The 26,239-nt window shown below is 40.8% G+C and overlaps 2 protein-coding genes across 6 annotated transcripts in view; both read left to right on the top strand.

Moving 5' to 3' along the window:
* Positions 1-6,023, top strand: part of map2k5 (mitogen-activated protein kinase kinase 5) — a 62,765-nt gene extending 56,742 nt beyond the window's left edge. Inside the window, exon 22 of the mRNA XM_029124793.2 lies at positions 3,829-6,023. Within this exon, the coding sequence (XP_028980626.2) occupies positions 3,829-3,930 (102 nt within the window). The 3' untranslated portion in view covers positions 3,931-6,023. The remainder of the gene's footprint in view (positions 1-3,828) is intronic.
* Positions 6,024-16,492: 10,469 nt separating this feature from the next.
* On the top strand, positions 16,493-26,239 carry skor1a (SKI family transcriptional corepressor 1a). Of its 5 annotated transcripts, XM_020053056.2 has the most exons (10): positions 16,493-16,715; positions 17,816-19,143; positions 19,309-19,556; positions 20,371-20,458; positions 20,552-20,650; positions 20,812-20,880; positions 21,902-21,976; positions 22,456-22,530; positions 23,162-23,227; positions 24,649-26,239. In XM_020053056.2, the coding sequence occupies exons 2-10, from the start codon at positions 17,826-17,828 to the stop codon at positions 24,744-24,746; spliced, it is 2,136 nt and encodes a 711-aa protein (XP_019908615.1). In that variant the 5' UTR covers positions 16,493-16,715; positions 17,816-17,825; the 3' UTR covers positions 24,747-26,239. The 5 variants fall into 5 exon arrangements, with proteins under 5 accessions (XP_019908615.1, XP_019908610.1, XP_010873536.1 ...); XM_020053051.2 differs by having other exon boundaries at positions 17,816-19,556; positions 24,652-26,239; XM_010875234.3 differs by having other exon boundaries at positions 17,816-19,556.

The following is a 26,239-nucleotide window of genomic DNA, read 5'->3' as shown; positions in this document are numbered from 1 at the left end:
CGCCGTGTTGCCTTCCTGCAACGCCGTCTAATGAGGTGATGACCAGCCACTTGCTATAATTGCTTTCGACTCTGTTTAATTTTCAGAGCTTATTAATCATATGTAGAAGTTATTTAAAATTGCATAAATTAATCTTCGATTAAAAGGCCTATCAAAGAACTCCAAACAATTAAAGAGTAAGGTAGAATTTCCCCAGGGACATGTGGTGGTTTTATTTGAGCGGCCCATTCAGGTGATTATCCCACTCTGATTCGCTGACTGTGATTAATATAATGGTTGTTTTAAATGAGTTATCTCCCTCTGTTCCCCGGCTCGCTGCCTGGAAAGGTGTGCCGTAACACCTAAAATGACCTAAAGAGGATCCGGCCGCCATGCTCCCTTAATACTGTCCTCTTGGTTTATCGGCTTGTTTTAATGAATGGCGATACCGCGCTATAGCGTGCCCGGAGTGTGGGTGTGGCATTCCAGTTAGGATGACAGGGATGTAGTCTCCACTCATTGTGGGAGTTTTGTGCGCCTTAAAAAAAAAAACTCACTGCGTGCGTTTTCATTTCACCATGACCATTTCTCTATTTCAACTTGCGATCACTGAAAAATACTACGTCCGATTTTTGCCGACGGTTTTTGCTGTGTCTGTCTTTGAACCGCGCGCGCTTGTGTGTGCAGGTGCGGCCGTGCGTTTGTCTGTGAGGCACTGAGAGGCAGACGTCAAGCCTACGTCTGGGATTCCAGCGGACATGGCCAGCCTGTACGGGTCAGAGTGGAGTGCAGAGGTGGAGTGAGAGCAGGGCTGGATATTAAAGACATCTCTCTGGGCCCCCCCTCTCTCTGTTTCTTTGTACTTCCTCCGACCCTTCATCTAGCCGTCCCGCTCTCCCCATAGAGACACAGCGGTGATTGATGAGATGGGTACCCAGAACACTGGAGCGTCCGGGGGCATCTACTCCAGCCCACTTTCCCTGTCTTACACACGCGTGCGCACACACACACACACACACACACATACACACATACAAACACACATCCCCACGTACTGATATGAGAGTAATTAACCTCAGTCTGTCTTAGCTTGGGCTGCCTATTAGAAGGACACCAGGATTGATGGGGTTGCCCTAGTCCTTTAGATTCACCGCACCCTGGCCTAGAGCAGCCTTGTCTGGAGTGGATCTGAGTGGAATAGACTCCATCTGTCTGGCCCAGATCTGGGTGGAATAGACTCCATCTGACTGGTGTGGATCTGAGTGGAATAGACTCCATCTGACTGGTGTGGATCTGAGTGGAATAGACTCCATCTGACTGGCGTGGATCTGAGTGGAATAGACTCCATCTGACTGGTGTAGATCTGGGTGGAATGGACTCCAGCTGGCAGGCTTGGATCTGTGTGGAATAGACTTAATCTGACTGGTGTGGATCTGAGTGGAATAGACTCCGTCTGACTGGTGTGGATCTGAGTGGAATAGACTTAATCTGACTGGTGTGGATCTGAGTGGAATAGACTCCATCTGATTGGTGTGGATCTGAGTGGAATATACTCCATCTGACTGGTGTGGATCTGAGTGGAATAGACTTCATCTGACTGGTGTGGATCTGAGTGGAATAGACTTCATCTGACTGGTGTGGATCTGTGTGGAATAGACTCCATCTGACTGGTGTGGATCTGAGTGGAATAGACTCCATCTGACTGGTGTGGATCTGTGTGGAATAGACACCACCTGACTGGCGTGGATCTGAGTGGAATAGACTCCATTTGACTGGTGTGGATCTGAGTGGAATAGACTCCATCTGACTGGTGTGGATCTGAGTGGAATAGACTCCATCTGACTGGTGTGAATCTGAGTGGTATAGACTTCCTCAGACTTGCCTGGATCTGGTGGAATTCATGGATTGCACTCTGTCAATCAGTAGCGTTGTTGCCATGGTCATTAACATTCTACAGATGCCGCAGTCATACTGATTTCCAGAAGTGGAACGGGGGCTAATGATGTTAAACAGTAGTGAGTTACCATTATGTAATTGACCTTTGACAGGTGGCAATGTTGTCATTAGCAAGCAAAGTAAAATATACAAACAAAAAACTTTCATCAGAATCCTCCATTTGTTGTAGGAGGAAATTGGCTCCAATCAAGCACCATCCAAAGGGTATGGCATGATGTTGCAAAATGGAGTGATAGCCTTCCTTCTTGTAGATCCCTTTTACCCTGTACAAATCTCACACTTTACCTCAACCAAAGCACCCCCAGACCATCACGTTGGCTCCACTATGCTTGACAGATGGAGTCAAGTACTCCCCCAGCATCTTTTCATTTGGTCTGCATCTGACGAATGTTCTTCTTCGTGATCCGAACACCTCAAACTTAGATTAGTCTGTCCATAACACTTTTTTTCCAATCATCCTCTGTCTGTGTCCTTTTGCCCATCGTAAGCTTTTCTTTTTATTGGCCAGTCAGAGATATGGCTTTTCTTTGCAACTCCCGGTGTGGATCAGAGTGGAATAGACCATATCAGACTGGACTGACAATTACTTACAGGCTTGAATTTTTGTTACTTAAAAGCAGCTAAATGATCCTGAGTATGTACTTTGTGTGCAGTGTCTTTTTAAACATCAGTGTCCAAAGTATTAATATGAACATTACGTTACATTGCGCAACACCTGAAAGTGACCAAGTCCTTGTTCCCATCCTCTTTAACCTCTCCTCTATTTATTTGTTATTGGGTCCTTGTCCGCCACAGAAGGTCCCTGGGCTCTGCATCCCCTCCATCTGGGCAGATTGGACTCCTATTAACAATTTGTGGCTTTGTTAGTGCCTGTTAGTGAAGACCATGTGTCAGGGAAACCAGCGGTGACAAGTCCATTTAAAGAGCGGTGGCTTTGCTTGTTGTTTATCTAATTGTCCCCCCTCCCCAACTCAACGCACCAAATGAATTCCACGGTCAGTCACCGTTGGCCTGTCTCAGTGACAACCCCCTCCACTTTCACCTTTCACCCCAGTATGAAGCAGCGGAGGTCATCGCCGATACACGGCTCTCCAGATGAGGTCTTATCTGTGGTGTGTGTGTTTGTCACGGATATTTTGCTGTATGCGACATAGATCCGCCGTGATGTCTTAGCTTTGAAAAATGAACATTGGTTAATCCATTACTGAAGTCTTGAGTTGTTGGCCCGATGCTCTGTTAAGTTCTGGTTCCCGATGTGTTGAGAGAAGGTCATAACTGAAACTTAGAGCTCCCCACATCTCTATTTGAAAATATTGACAAAGTCTGTGGGCAAAATCTCCCTTCCCCTTTTGAAACTCGAGGATCCTAACACCTACAATGTTGTGACTTGTCCCAAGCACCGGAACTGATGTTGCTCGATATCCCACGCAAGCCAAGAGATCTTCAGCAACATTTCTCTTCACGTACTCGCTGAAAGATTATGGGCGGGATTATATTCCTTCTGTGTTTGGATAGTTTAAGCATTTGTGGTTATGGTAAACCTAGTGACTGGTGGAGCAGTTAATTAACCCGACTGATGGCTAAATACAATATTCCTCTACCAACCGATGGCTACATACATTGTTCCTTTAGTGACTGTTGACTACATACAACCACTCATGAACACATACTTTTTTCCTCTGCCATATAGGGTTTGAACCCCGTGTCAAAATCCTATATAGAATAGTTCAAATGTGAATGCTACATGTATTCGTTGCAGTTATTTTTATTGTTTTTTTGTTTTTCTACAGGGGTGAAACACATTCTGAGCATTAAATGATGCATCCAATGTCCGTCCACTGTACCTTAAACACTAATTCTCCCCCTCCATTTCCTTGCTTCCTCAACTTGCAGGAACATGCCTTCATCCTGCTCTACAACGACGGCAACACAGAAGTGGTCTCCATGTGGGTGTGTCGTTGCCTGGAGGAGAGAAGAGCCCAACGACGTATGTGACCTGGCATTGGGTCAAGGGTCATGGGTATCGTTTATGCCACAGTCTCTCTGGACTCTTTGACCGTTCGTTAACCCTGGGAGTGGACATCAGATGTCAGCATCACCACTTCTAAAATGCATTGAGGTCTGTGACGTTCAAGAGGACACCTGCATGTCCACATTGAGTAAGCCAAGAGGATGCAATGCTTTATTCTTATTTACAACTGAACTTTGGACTGAACTTACCTGGACAAGTAGAACTTTCTTACCTGGACCCTGAGCACTCTGACTAACAGTTGATGGCTTGATGATATAGTTCTTGGTGACCCTGTCCAACGATTAAAACCTGGCTCTCACAACTTCCTGAATGAATTTAGAATTTAGTGATACTCAATTCTAAACTAGTCTACCCTGAATAAGACTTCAGAAACAGAGTGTGAGTAAGTCATCAGTTATGAGACACGATTTTAAAACCAAAATGGATTTCCAATAACAAATAAGTGTGATTTATTTATTTATTTTGCAGGATGAAGCTCATCTAACCTGTTACACTTTTGGCAGCTTTCTAGTGATTGTCAATGTGCCGGTGTATACTGCATTTACCAATGTGCGTGCCTATTTTTTTTCTTCTTTTTCTCAGAGATAAAAAAAAAAACTTTACCTCATCAACTTATAGTGGCCTCAGTTATCGTCTTATGTCAGACCGTGCATGGGTCCACCTGCACGGACCTATCTTGTAAGCTGCTGGTAGGTTAGATCGAAGGCTGTGTGGCTACAGTGTGCCTGATAAAATTCCCCAAGCCTGTAGTTGGCTCTGTTGGCTTAAGCCTCTCTGTCGTTCCGGCCCAGAGTAGCATTTCTGGTCAAGGCCTATTTAAAATTTGCTCTGTATCGTTTTAGGGTTGAAGAGTAGGATGTGGAACAGGGCTGCCTTGTCAGGTCGCCCTCTAGGAACGCTCAGGCGGTTTTTTTTGGCAGGGGAATGCCAATGTGACAAGGAGCAGAACGGCTCGGTGAGGGGTGCTGTGATATTCACCTCACACGGACCTACTTAGGAGTTTTGCAATGGGCCAAGGCCATGAACAATAAATCGGTCAATAAAGTTGCCTGTTTTGTGAAGAAAACGTGGTTGTTCCAGTTCACGTATACTGTAGCTTAGTATTGGTGCTTCACCAGGCAGTATTTCTTGAACATACAATTGGCACTGCACCTAGCTTGTTGTTAATATGTCCAGTTGCTAGCTGAAATGATAACGCAACACATCCATCTCCCTTATTAGTCTGGCACACCCAAAGCCGAACACTTCCACCAAAAATGTCTAGGTTTGAGAATTCAGAGTTTTTTATGAAACAGCAGTTTTATCGCTAATGTTTGCATTTGCCTCCCGACTCAGCTACTGTTCGTAGCCGGCCACGATGCAAAGTAAAGTTAGCAATGGCTGAGAATTTTAACACTATTAAATCCTCAAATTAAGAACTATAATTTTATCTTTGAATTGCAGATGCTCTGTCATTTTGTGGATTAGGTTGAGGGATGCATCAGTTAAGATACCAGGGTTGTGTGTGAGTGACACAATTTGATGTAGGGCGATGGGCTTCAGTCGCTTTTGTACTGCCGAGGATCCACACTTATACCTGTCCACATTTTGTCAACTTTTCAACCACTCGGCCTTTGTTCTAAACCTGTACATGATGCAACATCATGACAAACTTTTCAACCACTCAGCCATTGTTCTAAACCTGTACATGATGCAACATCATGACAAACTTCAAGTATTTTAAGAAGTCCATTCCATTTTTAGCAGAACACTTCTTAAGATCTCACTTACCCACCACTTGTGTATTCATACTCATTTAATTCCTCAATTATACTCCTGAACAATACGTTTTTTTTTGTTTTCGTTTTTTTGGATTTTCTGTGTTGTCTTTCATGTCATGATGGAGGCAGTATTGCATTTTTACATGAATAGTTCAAATGAAAAACCTAGATCAGTTTTGTGTGTTTCACAAGACAACTTTAGAACAATAACGCACGAGGCACAGAGAGATATATATATATATATATATACACACAGTATCGCCCAGAAGTTTGGACCCACCTTCTCATTCAATGCGTTTTCTTTATTTTCATGACTATTTACATTGTAGATTCTCACTGAAGGCATCAAAACTATGAATGAACACATATGGAATTATGTTCTTAACAAAAAAGTGTGAAATAACTGAAAACATGTCTTATATTTTAGATTCCTCAAAGTAGCCACCCTTAGCTTTTTTGATAGCGCTGCAAACCCTTGGTGTTCTCTCAATGAGCTTCATGAGGTTGTCACCGGAAATGGTTTTCACTTCACAGGTGTGCCTTGTCAGGGTTAATTAGTGGATTTTTTTTCCTTATTAATGGGGTTGGGACCATCAGTTGTGTTGTGCAGAAGTCAGGTTGATACACAGCCAATAGCCCTATTGGACAACTGTTAGCTAAGTAAAGAGAAACGGGTGGCCATCATTACTTTAACAAATGAAGGTCAGTCAGTCCGAAAATTGCTAAAACTTTGAATGTGTCCCCAAGTGCAGTCGCAAAAACCATCAAGCGCTACAACGAAACTGGCTCACATGAGGACCGCCCCAGGAAAGGAAGACCAAGAGTCACCTCTGCTGCTGAGGATAAGTTCATCCGAGTCACCAGCAACAGAAATCGCAGGTTAACAGCAGCTCAGATTAGAGACCAGCTGAATGCCACACAGAGTTCTAGCAGCAGACACATCTCTAGAACAACTGTTAAGACGAGACTGCGCGAATCAGGCCTTCATGGTCAAGTAGCTGCTAGGATACCACTGCTAAGGAGAGGCAACAAGCAGAAGAGATTTGTTTGGGCCAAGAAACACAAGGAATGGACATTAGACCAGTGGAAATCTGTGCTTTGGTCTGATGAGTCCAAATTTGTGATCTTTGGTTCCAACCGCCGTGTCTTTGTGCAATGCAGAAAAGGTGAACGGATGGATTCTACATGCCTGGTTCCCACCATGAAGCATTGAGGAGGAGGTGTGATGGTGTGGGGGTGCTTTGCTGGTGACACTTGGGGATTTATTCAAAATTGAAGGCATACTGAACCAGCATGGCTACCACAGCATCCTGCAGCGACATGCCATCCCATCCAGTTTGCGTTTAGTTGGACCATCCTTTATTTTTCAACAGGACAATGACCCCAAACACACCTCCAGGCTGTGTAAGGGCTATTTGACCAAGAAGGAGAGTGATGGAGTGCTGCGCCAGATGACCTGGCCTTCACAGTCACCGGACCTGAACCCAATCGAGATGGTTTGGGGTGAGCTGGACCACAGAGGGAAGGCAAAAGGGCCAACAAGTGCTAAGCATCTCTGGGAACTCCTTCAAGACTGTTTGAAAACCGTTTCAGGTGACTACCTCTTGAAGCTCATCAAGAGAATGCCAAGAGTGTGCAAAGCAGTAATCAGAGCAAAGGGTGGCTACTTTGAATAAACTAGAATATAAGACATGTTTTCAGTTATTTCACACTTTTTTGTTAAGTACATAATTCTACACGTGTTCATTCATAGTTTTGATGCCTTCAGTGAGAATCTACAATGTAAATAGTCATGAAAATAAAGGAAACGCATTGAATGAGAAGGTGTGTCCAAACTTCTGGCCTGTACTGTATATCTATCCAATATACCACCGTTATGAGATGTTCTCATGACACACCAATGAATCATGGTGTGCCTGTATACAGCCTTTATCTGTGGTCTGTTGCCAAAATTGCACAAACCTTTGCCATTATAAATTGGTTACGCATTAAGAATGCATTAAGTACAGTAAGAAGTTATGTTTTTCATACTCTTGGTATACGGTCTCATATACTACTGCATTTAAGGTTTCAACCAGTTTGAACTACCAGGTCTGTAATTTAATAGAAATTTGAGCCAGTGAAGCGACAACCTTTCAGAGAGTTATCAGGCTTTGATGTTATGCGATGGAAGTGACCTGTAAATACCTAGTACTAGCATGTGTGTTGAAATGGCTAAACGTGTTGTTCAATGTGACGTGTACTCACCATTCATGAATTTGATCAAGGTGAAGAGAGTGCAATAATGTGACCTAAAAAGAAATACAAACCAAACAGGTCTACTGTTTTCTTTTGTTATTCACTGTTGTCTTTCCGTTCCAGTGACAGATTGCCCAATGTTCTTTTTTGTTGCCATAACCATGAGTGTTTAAAATATAAGATGTACCCAATCAACTGTGACCATGAAAACTATGCTGAAAACTAGCAGTAGCAAATTGGATGCCTTATGAGTTGAATTGGTTCTTGAACTGGATAAATTGATGAATGAGACTTGAGACTGCGATGAGATTTGAAATGGATTAAAGTGAATACCGTTGATAATAACATTCTGGATGTTATTGTTTTTTGTTAGATATCTGTACATATTCTGCCCTTCAAAGATCTCTCAGTATTACACTGTAGGTGTGGGGGGGGGTAAAAAAAATATCCAGATCATAGAGGCCTTTGCAGGTTTTTGCCGGATGGGGCACTATATTAAACGAAAGAAAATGCCTTTCCTTGAAAGGTCACACAACTCAACCGATTTGATCTGAAGTGATGAAAATTGACATGTCCCTTAACTCTTAAGATCCACTGATACATTTCACACCATTTAGAATTTTGTTATAACGCTTCAAATGAATGATACAGAATTGAAAACACAATGAAACGTTTCGTCAAGCTAACTCTTGCTAATTATGGAAGTGCAATCTTTTATTTGACCAGATTTAGTCAACTGAGAACCGATTATTTTCAATGATGACATGGGCAAAGGAACTCAAGACTGTACACAGAACAACATAAATGCTACAAAAATACAAATAAACAATTTATTAAAAACAACCAAATTGACAAAATTAACAACTGAATGTCAATGAACACAGTGGATCACTAACCAACCGCCACAGGGGATTCTGTTGCTGTAATCAGATAGCTTGTTTAGTACATTTATGTATTTAAATATTTTATTTAAATATTATTACAAAAAGAAATTGCCATCAGCATGATAATGACAAAGCAAAAACTTTTTTTTTTTAAATCTTTACAAATGTATAGAAAATGTAAAACTGAAATATCTCACATACATAGCTGTTGAGTCAGTTTTCCATGACCCTCCAAACTGACCTGAGATGCAGCTTGTGTCCTTTGATTATCCTTGACGTCTCTAGAAGTTGTTTAGAGTCCACCTGTGGAAAATCTAATTGATTGGGCATGATTAAGAAAGGCACACGCCTGTCTGTATGAGGTCACACATTTAACAATGAATGTCAGAGCAAAAGCGAAGTTAGTCCAATTAACCTTCTGGGGAAGGTTATGAAAAATGGCAAAAGCATTGAAAGTTATCAGGAGCACAGTAGAAATCATTGTGAAACAGAAGAAGTTCGGAATCACCAAGATTATTCCTAGAGCTGGCCATCCAGACAAATTAACGGGGTAAGAGGGGCCTTTGTCAGGAAGGTGACCAAGAACCCAGTGTCCACTAACAGAGTGTTAGAGTCTCTCTGCAGATATGGGAGAATATGCTAGAAGGATATCCATCTATGCAGCATTTCATCAATCTGCCCTACAGTCTGTCGCTGACGTGAGTTGAGTTTAAAAAAAAAAAAGTAAACCCTCTAAAGTCACCAGGGCCAGATGGCATTCCAGGCCGCGTCCTCAGGGGGTGTGCTGACCAACTAGCGGAGGTTTTGACCACCATATTCAACCTCCCTCTGTCTCTGTCTGTAGTCCCCTCCTGCTTCAAGCAGACCACCATTATCCCTGTACCGAAGAAACCTTCCATCACCTGCCTGAACGACTACCGCCCTGTAGCACTGACCTCCACCATCATGAAGTGCTTCAAGCTGCTGGTCAGAACTCACATCTGCTCCACCTTTCCTGACACCTTGGACCCCTTTCAATTCGCATGCCACCGCCCTGACATCACACACTGCCCTCTCCTGCCTGGAAAAAGACAACGATGAAACCGCTTACAGAGAGGAGGTAAGGAACCTGGCACACAGTGCCAGAACAACAACCTCTGTCTCAACGTCTGTAAGACTAAAGAGATGATCGTGGGCTTCAGGAAGCAGCGACGGGGGGGGCATGCCCCCATACACATCAGTGGAGCTGAAGTAGAGAAAGTCTCTGAATTCAAGTTCCTCTGTGTGTTCATCAAAGATGACCTCACTTAGTCCAGACAAGCGCACGCGGCAGTGAAAACGGCTAAAAAATGACTACCTGACCAGACACGTCTGCAAAAACTCTCACCAACTTCTACAGGTGCACCATTGAAAGCATCCTCTCAGGCTGCATTACTGCCTGGTACGATAGCTGCTCCGCTACAGACCACAAGTCCCTTCAGAGGGTGGTGATGTCATTCCAGATGGTCTGATGGCCTTTCAGGTACTTTTATTGGGCATTAGAATATTCCTTTGCATGTTCCATTCATAAGCATATTACATTCATATGTATCTATAATACTCAATACTTCCACCATACTGTTCATACTCCCCATCCTACTCTTTCAAAACGTATGCTAGTTTACATTTTTGTGTATATTACTTCCGTACTTGCCACGAACTGGACCACGGAGCAATGGAAGAAGGTGGCCTTTTCTGATGAATCATGTTTTTCTTTTTACATCACGAGGATGGTCGAGTGCGTGTGCATCGCTTACCTGGAGAACACATGGCACCAGGATGCACTATGGGAAGAAGGCAAGTCGGTGGAGGCAATGTTCTGCTAATACCACCCAGATTGCTGCTATATCAATGATACCACCCAGATTGCTACTATATCAATAATACCACCCAGATTGCTGCTAGTTTACAGTACTCTTTTTTTAAACTACTGCTAGTGTACAGTGTTATGTATATTGTTGCTTTGTTATTATTTTTCTACCTAGCTATATTTTTTGTTATATACTCTTCTTAATTCTGAGTGCCACGTCATAAGAATTTTGTTGTGCAGGACGGCGCTGTGTTGTTCTGTGCATTTGATAAATAAAACTTGAAACTTTCGATTGGCTAGACGAAAGCCAATCATAAGTAAAGGAGAGGACCCTGAAACAAAACGGGATCCAGAGCCTGCAGAACCTCATACAGGGGCAACGATTAATCTTTCCACAAGACCACACTGAAGTGGCTTTGGAACAAGTCTGTGAATGTCATTGTGTGGCACAGCCAAAGCTCATTTGACCATCTATTGGGAGTACTGAAGTTCAGAGCTGACCAAAACTTACCATCCAATCTTACAGAGCTTGAGAGGATATACTAGGAAAAGGGGAGGAATTGCCCAAATCCAGGTGTGCAAAGCAGACTCAAGGGTGCGATCGCTGCCAAATGCACTCATGTACATGAGATATTTCCGGGGGGGTGGGGGGGTCAATAACTTTGAATTATATTTCAAAAAACCTGTTTTTGTTATGCCATTACGGGGTATTGTGTGTAGATTGATCGGAAAGTTTGTTTTAATCAATTATAACTTTAGTCTATAAGTAAAGGGGTCTGAATACTTTCCGAAAGCCACTGCATTTTAGACACTTTCCTTGAGCAATATGCGATTGCTGAACTCACCAGTGCCTTTAGGCTGCTACTGCGGCAGTGCATGTGAACCGAAGGCAGTGCCCACGTGAACCACCCTAAGCCAAGCTTTCCTTCTTTGTAATGCTGTTCCACTGCAGTTTCTGGTAAGTCTTAGGTTATGACAGTGTTTCAAATGTATTTCAAAACCTTGATGGGATTAAGTGTGTCTTATCTGTGATGTCGTTTGTTCAGGGAGGTGCCAACACTGATGGTTACAACAGGGGTATCCTCCCTATGTGATGCTCATAGGTGGATTCATAGCTGTAAACGTTTTTAAAACACAAACTAATGGTGTAGAATTGAAACAGGAGCACTGTCCTTTGGTCACATAGGGGAAGTGATCCCTTCTATCTTAAAGGGAAAACTGTAGCCACTCAAACGCTGTCTGTGCATCATTCAGAGGAAGCAGGGCAGGTCAGTCTGTCATCAGCTCTATAAAATGGTGCCAGTGTTGTACTGTCATTAAGTATGATCATATTTATTTTGCAGTTCAAAGAAAGGAGCATTTTATAGTATGTGAGTTGGAGTGTTATCATATTTAAAAGACACTTTTATGGAATAGGGAAAGTATTTATATATTTCATTTTTAATAATGTGTTATTCTGCAATGTGTATTTAACCAGAAATGTAAGTTCCAGATCTTAACACAATTATACATGAATACCAGTCATTGTTATTGCCATCTGATGAAAAAAAATAAAATAAGATTTTTCTAGAAAATCAACATTTTTGCAGAGGTGGATTTAAATGTACTTTACCTACATGTAGGTGCATATTTTATCTATTTGGTAAACATTCTATATTTGTCTAAGCTTATATGGAAAGTGAAAGCAAGTCTTAGAAATATTTCATACCTAGCAAATTTTGTACCAAATAGAAACAGTAAAGAATGATGTATTGCTATGTTAAATGTGACCTATTGTCTGATGAATGTTGTTTGCTCAATCTCGTTTTTCAACATTCCCATTGGGATATTGACCATGTTTTGTTTCGAGATGCATCTCCATTTAACGCAATCCCGGGCCCCTCATACTCCCATTTGCCAGTGAGGCACGCGCCCGTATTGTATCGCCTGGTGACCTTTTTACAGAGCAGTCCAAGTTGATTAGCACATCAGGTCAGACAATGGGCGTCGGCGCTGTAGCCAAGTCCGCCATTACCCGGATCCCTTTATCAATGTCCAGTAATTAAAATGTCACCGTTTAATTTTCGAGCCAAAGCGTTCCTCTTGGAGCAATCTTTTCCCAATAAAAAGTGTAATCGAAATGCTCTTTTCACTCGAAACAAAAAGGATGCCGGGAGCCCATTTAAGTGTATCCGACCACAGGGGAGATCAATATGTAAGAAGCGGATTGATTCGCCTCTAAAATGGAATTTGGAGGGGTCACGGTTTTATAGGGTGCTGATACAACTGTTAATTATAAAACATTCGCTCTCAATCGGTTCTGTTATTAAACTTCCCCTGAATTAGGCACATTTGATTTATGTGACAATTTTGTCCACTTGAAACTTTCTTTAAGGCCATGAAAGGTTTTAAACTGAATGACTGCCTAACTTTACATGAAATGTTTAATATAGCATATATTGTATGTTTTTACGTGGATTCGACTTATGCTTAACATAGGCTACACATATCTGTCAGAAAACATAATAATGACAATTAACAGCCAAAACTTCTGGAACCAATGTCGTTTGCATTCGCCAAATAGTCTAGGAGAACGATCATACCTGTTTTTATTTTATTGGTTTAACTGTTAGAAAGTCTAAATAAAAATTACACAAATTATCTTGGTCAAAATAAAAAGATTTCAGACGTGTCGTGTGAAGCGTAGCCTATAGCACAAGTTCAACATTTTAGGACGGGCAGACCTTGGGCCTCAATACATTGTTCAACAACAACCTCTAAATCAGTGTAGGTCTATTCAAACCTTCATCACTTTAACGGCATCACAGTTTATTCGTATTAATTAGTGTTGTATTTGCCATAATTATCAAACCAACATAGCTCCTTTTCTGTTCATGCGTTAAACACCAGCTGAAGCCGCAACAGCCTTTGACAATATCTCAACTGCAGTTGGTTATTGGAATGCTCTGAACCACAACGTGTAGAGCTGGAGGAGAGATGCTTCTCACTAACGTCTTAATTCATAGCCTATATATTGGGCTAGCCCCTCCACCCCACTGCTCTCTTCTGATTATCAGTTGTTAGCTCATTTGGACAGTGTGATTGATTACAAATAGTAGCCTAGCCTGCTTCGCTGCTCTACGTATGGATGACATGTCATTATTAGGGCTTTTTTTTAGTTTAAGTAATGTTTTAGAGGTTGTCACTGTCTCCGATTTCCTTGTTCTGACGTAATGCAAGATTCGACTTCATCTGGGGCAAATTACTCAATAAGCAAAAAAGTAGTCCAAATGTAATGTACCACAAGCCTATAAAAAGGCTGCATCTTATAAAGCATCATCATCTGCACTTAACATTGTAATTTACGGTAATGCAACTAAATTGTAGTAGGCTATAGGCCTGTGGCCTACCATAGTCTAAGTTCAAGTAATTGAATTGATACAATGAAGACCGTCACTGTCAATATCCAATCTACCCACGTCTTAAATATTCTATTACGTTTAGCTCCAGAGAGTTTGGAATTCTAATGATTTAAACCAAGAACGCATTAATATTTTAACGCAGTTTTGTTTAAACAATTGCATGCATATAAATTAGGCTCAGGTAATTTACTCTTAGAAAAAGACCTCTTTGATGTGTATCCAGCGGTAGCCTAATAAACCGCTCTTCTAAAATTACCGCTGAAATGTCTAATTAAAAGCGTCGCGCTCCCGCAGTAGCCTATATAGGCCTACCTGCGCTGAACTCCCGCCTTTAATGAGAGTGTCGTGAGCCACGTGAGCTCACGTTTCTCCAGAATAAGCCGTGACAATGGCTCATTCAGTCGGTGGTCTAAATAATTAAAAAGAGAGGAATAATTACAGTATAAAATTGTAATTATTGTTGGGCTGGAGGAAAGCCTTTTGATTGTGAAAGAAGACACGAAGGAGCCTGGTTGGGTTTAGGTTTCCTTTTCCATCAATATTGCAGGGAGCTAAGCTGACCGTGCTTCTCGCTATCTGTAGCCTACTGCGTGTGTATTGCAGGGCAGACCAAGTCCAACTTTCGAAGTAATTTTAATATTCATTAGAGTTGGCCTAACAATGATTGATAGTATTTGAAGAAGCCTATGATGACGCAGTCGAGCAAATGTGTGACTTGCAAATTAATTTAAAATGTTTCCCTCCTAAATATTTAGACTGATAATCTAATTTCTTGTGATAAACATTTTATAAGGGCGAGACATCTATTTTAAGAGACATTTGTCTACATTCTGTCAATTGCAAAATATCCGGCGTTAAATAGAGGCTTTAGGTAGCTTAACATAGGCAGATTCAGTATCCTTTAATGTCAAGTTCTACATTATCAACATATGATGTGTAACCTATGCTATGTTTTCAGGGCATACGGCATATGCTTTACTTTAATGGGGTCTGCTTAGCAATAGTTGGCTTGGGGGCGTTTATGGACGTTATTAACTCCTATTTGATTGTGGTAATTGTTCACATTTTGGTTCGGACAGTTTGATTAATTACAGTTTAATCAAATGTCAATTTACGACCATGTTGGGCATATAGTCTGCTACTCAGGCTATATGTGTATGCTAATAAAAAAACAATTGGTAATTTTACTTAAATCCTTCAAAATCATAATAAGGATTAAATGTAAAACAACTTTCACTTTTTTCTACTCAAACAAAGGATGAACATCCTGTATGCAGACTGTGCCAAAATGTTGTTAAACTTGAGGTTAGTCCAAATAATTTAAATGCATATAGTTAAATGTTAAACTAAAAGGAAGTGTTGAACTTTAAGATGGGAATTTATACCCGGGCAAGGTATTGATACCTCAGCATTAGGCTTACAGGGGTTAAGCGAGGGGCATTGATCAGGTTATGAATAGTTAATATGGTCTTACAGTATTGGGTTCCATTACTTACCTCAGCCTATTGCTCTAATATATCACTGTGTTTGTAGACGCAATCTGCTCTCACCGTGTCCTGTGTGCTCAACAAATTTGCTTCATTTACAGACTGTTTGGACCGTGGGTGGTTGACAGAGAGAGAGAGAGAGATGGAGGGGTGCAAATGACAGTTTAGCCCGAGGCGTGTTATCTGCTCATCTAAGATGCAGTCTATTTTGAATGCAAAATCTGAAAAGAATGCACGGTATGTGATTTAAATCGTGTCGAATTGTTTGACATTCGAACAAAAGCATGCAAGGCGCAAGCCTTAAAATTCATTGCGTTTTTACCAGAAGGGCAGAAATTGATTTGCGTGTCCACGAGAAGCCAAACAGATGGTCATGTAACTTGATAAATGATACACTCAGTCATTCTGTTGCCTTCGATTTCATATTCAGTCCAGTCCTTAATTTGCTCGTTTGTTAATACCGAGGAACAGTAAATAGTATTGGAATTTGGTATAAAAACTGTTATTACAAATCTTGTCGTCATTAATTGTGTGAATGTATGCGTCACTAATATGTGCCTTCCAACTTGGTACACCATGTTAATGCATAGCCTATCTATTATGTTTATCCGTGAAATCTATTATCAAACTAGCTAACTAGCTAGCTTCAGGATGTATCATTAGATCAATAGGTCTATCAATTTTTTTCACTTATATAAAGGATCCAGCGAGTTTGGTTTAAATGGGCCAAGTAATAGCCTGGTCTACCGTCTGTTATTCCTTCATAGTCTCGGAGACAAATAGTTAAAGAGAAGGAAGGAACGCTGTAACGCTAAGTGGGTGTGCCTAGCCATTAGTTTAGCGGTCACTTCTTCAGTGAGAAGCGTGGGTTGAGGAGTGGCGAAGGCTCAAGGACTGCCATGTGGTCACTATCTAGTGCGACATTCAGCCCGAGAGATTCGAAGAGGATGGAAGTCAGTTTACAGTACTGAGAGCGAAAGAGAGAGAGAGACAGAGCGAGAGAGGGGGTGATTAGTGCTAGTCTGCATCTTGGCAACAGTCTCTTTTATCTCGGAATAGACCTCTGATTGTGTTGGTTGATTTGTTTAACTTTTATATGATCAGTTCTTTCGTAAGCCTAGGAGTATTGTGTTCTTTTCCTGCGAGAAAGGTAAGAATGCTTTTTTGTGTAATTGTGTTATTACAATTTAAAATGAATGTTCTCCCAAGTTTTCGATTGTAATTATTGAATATTCCCTTTAATTTATTTTGCAATTAATTTAACATTTCAAGAATATATCTTTCTGTGGGAACTGTTTACTAGCGAGAAATCGGCAAATGTCTGCCTTTGCTCAAACAAAAACGATCTGAAGCATTTGAGATTGTTAAATAAATATTTGCATTTTGCAAAAGTCGAATTTAGATGTTATTATAGGCCTTTAAAGCCATTGTACTAATCTAGGAAGACACTCATGCGATGTTTTAATTATATATAGGGCTAGTCTTTTATTAACAGATCAAAGACGTACAATTGAACCCGTGTAATTACCAAGAAAGCAGCTTATCTGTTCTTTTCCTCTTTGATAAGCGCATTGAAGCAGCTCAGTGTATTTTCCTTCTGCTCTTTTGCGTATAAGGATCTTAAGTCGTTCTTAAGTAATCACCCTCGCCCCTGAGCCGATTTAAAGACTTCAGGAAAAGGACGAGCACATAGACAATTAACTGGTCATGGGTAGCCTATGTTGGCATAGGCCTAGAAAAATAATATCCAATAGATGTCAACAGAAAATATTTTTAAAATACTATTTAGATTGTTTAGAGACTATTAATGTGGATAGGCCTGTATTCAACATTATTGGGGAAAACTTTGTATGAAAAATATTTTTAATAGATATTTTTGTATTCATTTAGCTGATATTAATAATTATGTTTTTAGAACTGGGTCACCAAAACGAAAAATTGTCTGGGTTTAAATGTATTTTTTTTGCTGATGTTCAATTAGTAACACTATTCGTTCATAATTTGTATTATTATACATAGAATAATATGATTGTCTATGATAACACATTTTTTTTGAGAGTGATTATACTTTGACTGTGCTTAATGGTAGGTTAGAATGTATTGTAATTTCCATTGCTTTGTCGATTTGTGAGGAACTTCAAACTATGTAGGCCCATTGAACTTGGTCTACATTTGGAACAGTGTCAACGAAAATGTTAGGCCTGTACTTTTATCTTCAAAAACCTCAAAATTATTTATTTCTTTATACAGACTTCCAGGAATGGAGTCGATACCCAATCAAATACCAGCGGGACTAGATTCCAGCTCTTCCCCCAGCTCTAAGCAGGACGTCCAGCCCTTCTCCAGTCCCAGCTCCCTGAAGCCTAACCAAGTCAGTGAGACCGCGTTGTATGGAGTGCACATCGTCTCTTTGGTCATAGATGGCCAGGAAAGACTTTGCTTGGCTCAGATATCCAACACATTGCTAAAGAACTACAGTTACAACGAAATCCATAACCGACGCGTTGCCCTTGGAATCACCTGCGTCCAGTGCACGCCGGTCCAGCTCGAGATACTGAGGCGCGCTGGCGCGATGCCAATCTCCTCGAGGCGCTGCGGTATGATCACCAAGCGCGAGGCGGAGAGGCTATGCAAATCTTTCCTCGGTGCTCACAATCCGCCCAAGTTACCCGAAAATTTCGCATTTGACGTCTCTCATGAATGCGCATGGGGAAGCAGAGGTAGCTTCATACCGGCAAGGTATAATAGCTCAAGGGCCAAGTGTATTAAATGCACATATTGCAACATGTATTTTTCCCCGAATAAATTCATATTCCACTCACATCGCACTCCTGAGTCGAAGTATACACAACCAGACGCAGCAAACTTTAATTCGTGGAGGCGTCATCTCAAACTAACAGACAAAAACTCAGCAGATGATGTGGCCCACGCATGGGAGGATGTCAAAGCGATGTTCAATGGGGGGAGTCGTAAGAGGACGCTACCTATGACCGGGTCACCCATGTCTTCTCCTTTGAAGTCACATTCCTCCAGTAACCCAACCCAAAGAAGTTCTCCTGATGTACCCCATAAAACGTTGCGCTGTGACGAAGACCGAGGTAACATCAGTCTGGCAAATGGTGTCCGGAACTACCCGGTGATCCCCGTGCCCAGCAAGAGCTTTGGGATGCTTCAGAAGATCCCACCGCCCCTTTTCCCCCACCCTTATGGGTTCCCTGCGTTTGGACTGTGTCAAAAGAAGGATGACGGAGTTGGAGAGCCAAATAAAACCAACGTATCGGGTGTCTTTTGGCCAGGCGCAAAGGACAGTATCTATCCCTCTTTCCCCATGTTTTGGCCTACAGCAAGCGGCCTACCGATGCCACCGTATCAACAGTCACCGCCCAAACCGCAGTCAGAACTCTTAAGTGTCCGGCAGAATGAGCTCGAGTTATCGGATCAAAGTGACAGGTGCGTAACCACACCCAAGGATGGTTTCCTCGACAGCGAGCGCTGCTCCAGCTCACAGTCCACCCGGAACGACGACGATAAATCCGGCGACGAGACCCGGTCGATGGAAGGACCCCCCACAACTCCACGTAAGATAAGTTACATCTCTGCGTTCAGACCAGTGGTGAAAGACGCTGAGAGCATTGCAAAGCTGTACGGCAACAGGGACACGTACAACGGCGTACGCTCTGGTTACCTATCCCCAGATTTCATAAGTGAAAGTTCTAGCTATAGATCTATGTCCCCGGATGTAGATAGCGCGGACGACCCAGACGTTGACGTGGAGTCAAACAGGGCACAAGAGGATGAAGAATCAGTCCAACTGTCAGTGGAGGACCGTCAGAGTCCCATGCCCTTGAACCAAGCCCATTCCGGGCCTGAAGATAGTCAAGAGCTGGGGACAAGTCCAAGACCTTCCCCGGAAAATCCCAACACTGGGTCTTCTGATGACGAGAGACAGGGAGACCAGGGGTCAGACCGCAATGATACACCTGTTTACGAAGTGAGTATGCCAAGCTCCATATGAAGTCTTGCTACATGCTGATTTGGTGCCATCACTTTCATGCGCAAATAATTTAGATATAATTTCACGAAGACGTTTGTTTGGTTGTCATAAGAAAATTGGTGATGTGTGAGGGGATATGTATTTATGCGACATTGTGTTAGCTAATGTTAATAGACCTATGCAATCTATTGATATGGTTGCCAGTTTGTAACAGTGTGAGATTAGTAGGCCTAAGAAATGTAAACTCCACAGAGTTTCTGGCGAATTATTTAAATATTTTGTTATAATGAAAAAACAAAACACACATATTGTCAATTCGCATTGTTTTTTAACTGATCCCTTCCATAACAGAAGGCTTAGTCTGTTCAGGGATTATTGACAGGTTGAGGGTGCTGCCTAGTACAATGAACAAATATGGAAATTATCGGTTGTTAAGTAGGCCTACATTTTGGCAATGACATTCAGAAAAAAGCCCATCGCCCAAATACTAAAGAGGTTGCAAATGGAGTATTTTAATACGAGTGTGGAGTGCCTATCTGTGTCTTGTCTTTTGTTCTTGATAATTACAGTGTTTCTGTTAGGAGTGTTTACTGCGCTCGGTGTAGTGTTTTCAGTAAAGGTCGGGCGGGCCCCTGCCTCATCCAAATTTCAGTCAAGCTGCAATTTAGAATATAGATGGCCATAAATTATTTCCCTATAATTATGAATTGTATGCGTGGGTATATCTGCAGAAAAGAATTGCTTGGGAAATTAAGAGAATTACAGATAATTGCGGTTGTATCCACTATAATGGCGATGGTTAATTTTGCAGGTGTACACACGTGAAAAGGACAGACACATGCCTTTAAGCAGTCTATCTACGTTTGGATTAAAACATAGCGGCCCAATGCAATCGAAAGGTAGGTCTATTATCTTGCACAGGCACACATGCGTGGGATATTTTCTGTATGCAAATACTCATTTCGTTAATGATACATCTTTTCGTTTGTCAGGTGGCCTCCATGTTTCCGACCAACATAAGCCACGTTCTCCCACAACAGACAATGTTCCACAGAGAGTGTATCCGAACCAAGGGAAGGAAAGTCCACTTTGTGAGTCTCGCGGTGTGTGTGTGTGTGTGTGTATGCGCGTTTGGCGTAAATTGAAATTGTTAAACAATCGTTTTTCTGCAAATTACGTTTTTTGGTGCACGAAACCGTCTGGATTAAACGGATTAAAGGACACATTTTATGGTTTAAAATGTATCTTCCAGGTGATGGGACGTTACGTCAGCATGATGTCAGTAGAATCCCCCAAAAAGACATCGAAAACATGGCTAAAGGTAACAATTTCCCCGACTTTTAATTATTATAAGCATTGTACAGAAGACTATAGTAGCTATGAAACGAAATTGTTTTTCATTTCCAGTATAGCCTCTCATCGTTCAATCTTACATTAAAAAAATGCAAGGTGGAAATCTGTTAAAACACTATTGGCCGGTCTGTTCCTTTTGCATGTTTTATATTTCGTATAGATTAAACGACTAAACATAACTATTTATTATAAATATTTTTTAACACAACAAAACGTCGTGAACAGGGATCTATTGTAGGCTACATCTACTTTCACAATTTAGTCCTAAGCAAGATATACTCATATTTTAATGAAACTAAATACTTGTTCAATTATTCTTGTCCGACAAGTTGGCTATGATAGCCTACATAGACGTGTTCAATAACCAATCTAATATGTTGTGTATATTACAGAGTTTTCATATGTTCTACCACACTAACGAAATTATGCTTGTAATGGATTGTCTGTAATAATATGATGCCACATGCAAAAAATAAAACAATATAATTGTGGGCCTACAGTTTACGCTATCGCATTTGAATTGTTTTCCATTCATTAACCTTCTCTAATTGTACTCATTATTGTAACACGAAATCGTTTTTAGACTATTAATATTTTAACGAGCCCAGCTATTACTCTGCAGCTCTCCAGCCTCTAACCCCAAGGCGATGGAGCTAATTATTTAGCAATAGCATGCTTGGGGAAACAGTGGGGCTGAACGACTGTTAGTGTTCCAGCAATAGGTCTTCTAATATCATATAATCCTTGGGAAATAAACCAAGGAAGACATGTATTGTGGTTTTTACACATAAATTAGTAGGCCTATGGTCTATTATGCTAGGCATATTAAGGTCTGTAATTAAAATCAAACGCTTTAATATTGAATAGGCTATAAGATAAATAAGATAGGCCTATAGGTTTAAGGGCAGCTGAGAGCGCCATTTGGGAATTTACTGTTATTCTTATTGTATTTGTAAAACTATAATTTTTATTACGTTTTGGTCTTGCAGAGGAACTTCAGAAACAACTTGTAGAACAAGTGGAGCTCAGAAAAAAGTTGGAACGCGAATTTCAAAGTTTGAAAGGTAGGCTATTGGTATCTTTATCCTTTTCTGCTGAAAACAACCAAGGGTGGAAACATGCGTAACTCTCCTCAAGTACATGAATAAAGTTGTAACAAAGAGTTAAAATAAAAAATGGTTTTTGGTCTGTTTTGTAAGTGCCAATACAAAGAGACGTAGGCCTACAGGAAACATATTCAATTGGCTACAGTGAAGAAAACATTTTAAAACAAACATTAGTGAACAGCTTCATGACACTGGAGTGGTTTGAGCCTACCCAGAGACACAGACTGCATCTGCGGACAGCGGCATGGTGCTGAAAATGAAGTAAAATATTTGTTTAGCTTGGAAGCGTGAGGAGCGCATGTTTCTCAATCACTTAATGTTTATTTAAAAGTAAGCATATCATATGCCATACTGTTGAGAATCCATTAGGCTTTAATTCCATTATTTGGACTCACGCAGCTGTGTTAACGGTAGCTTTCTGCTTGCTCACTATGCAGATAATTTTCAGGATCAAATGAAGAGGGAACTGTCCTACAGGGAAGAGATGGTCCAACAGCTTCAGATTGTCCGAGGTGAGTCTCCACGAGAGTTAATGGTAATATACTAACTGGCCAGAGAGTTTTCATGAATTCAATAATGCATTACGTCCCGTCAGTTATTGAATGAAACGACTGGTATTGATACCAGTGATGTATGAAAACATGGATGTAGAAGGTCAGTCAGATTGACTTTGTTGCTTTCGTGTAGGCCTACCACACACGAAGAAGGAAAAGTGACACTTGCATAAATTCGGTGATTATCGAATTGGATTTCCCCAATAGGCTTCAAAATAGTCACAGTTGTTTCCTGTAAGTCCTGAAATTGTTGAGTCCAATAATTTTAAACCAAAGAGAAATGTCTGTCCCTGTGTTTGGTTTGCAAAGGTTATTTTACATCCAATTCATGCTCTGAAAAATTGAAAAGACGGGCCATTACGTATAGTCGTATCAGTTACAGTTGCAAGGACGACATGAACTGATGTTGGCCTTTCACGGATAGGTCGAGTTACTACATACTGTAGTTCAAGTGAGCTACACTCAAGGGTCACTCAAAATACCCGAGGGCACGAAACATAAATTACCGACCTTCATTTCAGAGTTTATAAACCACAGCTGTGTCACTACATCATTGCGTTTTTCTTATTTATTTTTGTTGTTTGCTTAGACACTTTGTGCAGCGAGTTGGATCAAGAAAGAAAGGCGCGTTATGCAATACAACAGAAGCTTAAAGGTAATTTAAATGTTCCAAAAATTGAACATGTGCAGTCGCTAGTGAGTCTACACACCAAATATTCTAAGGCATTCCCACTTGCTGCTTTCAAAATAAATATACTAAAAATGATTATATATAACTATTCTATCTCCCTAAGAATCCATTTCACATGTTCCAATTAAGGGATAAATTACAGTCAATTTATCAAATTAGTTACAAATAAACAAAGACCACGTGCAGCTTAATATGTTTTCACACACCCCACAGTTAATGCTTGGTGGAAGCACCTTTAGCAGCCAATACACATATCATTATTTTAATCAAAATTCCTTTGGCCTCGCAAAGCCTAGCACAATCTTTTCAAACAGTACAGACCCATTCTGGTGTCATTTTGGCATTACAAATGGTGAAATTGTCCCGCTGAAGAGAAAAATGTGTCTCAGCTTTGTAGGTTTTCATACAACCCTTGATGGTTTTTCTTCACCCTTTCACCTGGGTTTGCTCCTGTCATATGGCACCAAATCTATGTTGCTGACAAATATACTCCTAACATGATGCTGACACAAGACAATACGAAAGGATTAATTACATTGCATTTGTTTTTCTTTACTGTCCTGAAGGACTGTGGGGAAACAAAAATACTGTGTTAGACAATCCATTCAAAATAATGTTTGCAACCAACCAGACGACACATCAAATATAATTTGGCTGAAATGGACGTTTTCAGTGAAATCCTCTGTATTGTCCAAGTGTTGTTGTGGCAGTATTGAGGTGTGTATGCTTATTTTGGAGGGGACTTCTGTCACAGTCAAAAGAAAATGTGAAACAAAAAAAAGTTTGTGGAAATACTGCCTCAGACAGCAAAATGTATATTTTTCAGCAAGACAATTGCACAGAGTGTGGCAATAAAACACTTGAATTTCTTTCCATTACATATTCTAAAACGACTTTTTCACTTTGAAAATGTGCAGTAAGTTGGGTACATCTATAGAAAATAAATCAAATTAAATCACTTTTAGATTCAATTTTAAAGAAGAAAAGTGGGAAAGGGTGTGCAGAATTCGTGAGCCTCCGTAGCTGCCTATTCTGAATTAGCTGCATTTTGAATGACGTCATTAGCTAGCTAGGTCAGGACAAATACTGTCTCATTCAGTTTTATTTTCAATATTCGTAGTATTTGTCGAATTTTTGGTCCAACCGTCCCCATGCAAGTGCTACTTTCTTTCTTCACTATAGCATGTGTGCCCTCATCAGGTTTAGGGTTAGCATATGCTGATTCAAAACACATGTCATAGGAGATTATATAATCTACCATGAACTGGAAGTAGGCATATGACGCCGTGACAAGTGAGAATTGTGTGCACGTCAGTAAAACAAGTGCACGTCGATTTGCCCGCTGTTCAGCAATGTTTAAAGTGACCAATCCCCTTTCTCCCTAGAAGCTCACGACGCGCTGCACCATTTCTCTTGCAAGATGCTCACCCCTCGTCACTGTACTGGAGCTTGTGCTTTCAAACCCCCTTTACTGCCCCCCTGAGAACCACGAGAACCTCATCCAACCCTGGTACAGCTCACTGCAACCAAAAAAAAGGGACACCGGGCACAAGTAGTCACAGTGTGTCCGCGACGTCTTCACCTTGGGCCTCTCTCACCGGTCATCCAAGGACTCACCATGTACACACTACATACAGGAGCCACAAACGCTAGCTCTGTTGATTTAGCACAGAAGAATTGGGACGTGGAGGTTAAGAGAACTGCATCTTCCGTTGAAAAGAACTCTTGAGCTAGAAGGTACACCCCACACTAAACTACTGTTCATTGTATGTTTTCTATTTCTAGGCAGTTATCAAGTTGTGAAGAGCTCTTGATATGGACTTGGCAAGTCCTTTTGAATCATAATCGATTGCTCTTTAGATATCCTGAAAAGAAAATATATATATATACGTATATATAATTATGTGGAGATGTGCAATGAGTTGTATATTGTGATATTTCATATGTAACACTAACCCCATAATTTAGAGTTATTTTGTGTGTTTTTTTTTTACCACATTATGTATGTGTTTTTACATGTATTTATTTAATGTATTTAATTCAGTTGTTGATGTGTTCTGTCCATATGAAACATTCCACAATGTATTTTGATGTGAAGCACTTTAAATGGGCCTCATTAGTACTGATATGGACCACACTAATAATAAATACAGAAAACCCCTTAGGCATCTAATGGATGAAATGCTCTCCCTTCTAACTTTTGGATCTTTGTGATCCACTTTTACACAAATGCTCTAATCCTAACACAAAAATAAGCCTTGATGTCTAGTCCTTGATTAGGCTATTGAATTGTGCGAATGCCTAGGCAGATATAACAACAGGCATATCCCCTTTGGGTCACCAGCATGAGGATTGGGGAACTAATGCTCTAACGACACTGAAAACTATTTTAGCACTTATTTCACAATAACCAATGAACTTTCAACCTTGAGCTAATTAGACTGAAGGCTCAGTTTGCCTGAGATGACAGACAAAAGGGTAATGCATGGTGACAGTGTATCAGAATGTTCATTGTCTCTCTTAGTAGATATCTTTAAGTAAATACCACGTTGTCTGTTCACTGTACATTTCTTCTCGTATGATTTGGGTGTCTGTGCAGTTATGAGACCAGGTTTCGAATGATTCTTGGAACCCTACCGTACATTTAGAAAACCACAAAGAGAAACCAAACTATTTGTTGTGTATTTAATTACATTTATATATTTTCTCATTACAATCCTTTGTGCATGGCAAGAGTTATGAGTGTGGATGAGATCCAATGAAACCCAGACGCCACCTAGAGACTTGAAACTACACAAGACTGTGTGACTGTAAATTCTATGTTGTGCAGTTGATTTGTATAACCGCTCATTTTTTGATTTCCAATTGATCAATTCCAAGCAAGTTGATGTTGATATTTTCCACAATCTATATGACCTTCAAATTCCTGCTGTGGCCCCATTAACAGCCAATATCTCTAATGTATGTATAAATAAC

The sequence above is a fragment of the Esox lucius genome, chromosome 2, assembly GCF_011004845.1.
Source record: "Esox lucius isolate fEsoLuc1 chromosome 2, fEsoLuc1.pri, whole genome shotgun sequence".
NCBI classification, from domain to species: Eukaryota; Metazoa; Chordata; class Actinopteri; order Esociformes; family Esocidae; genus Esox; species Esox lucius.
The sequence above is the reverse complement of the archived record's forward strand: the minus strand, read 5'-3'. Positions and strand labels throughout refer to the sequence as shown.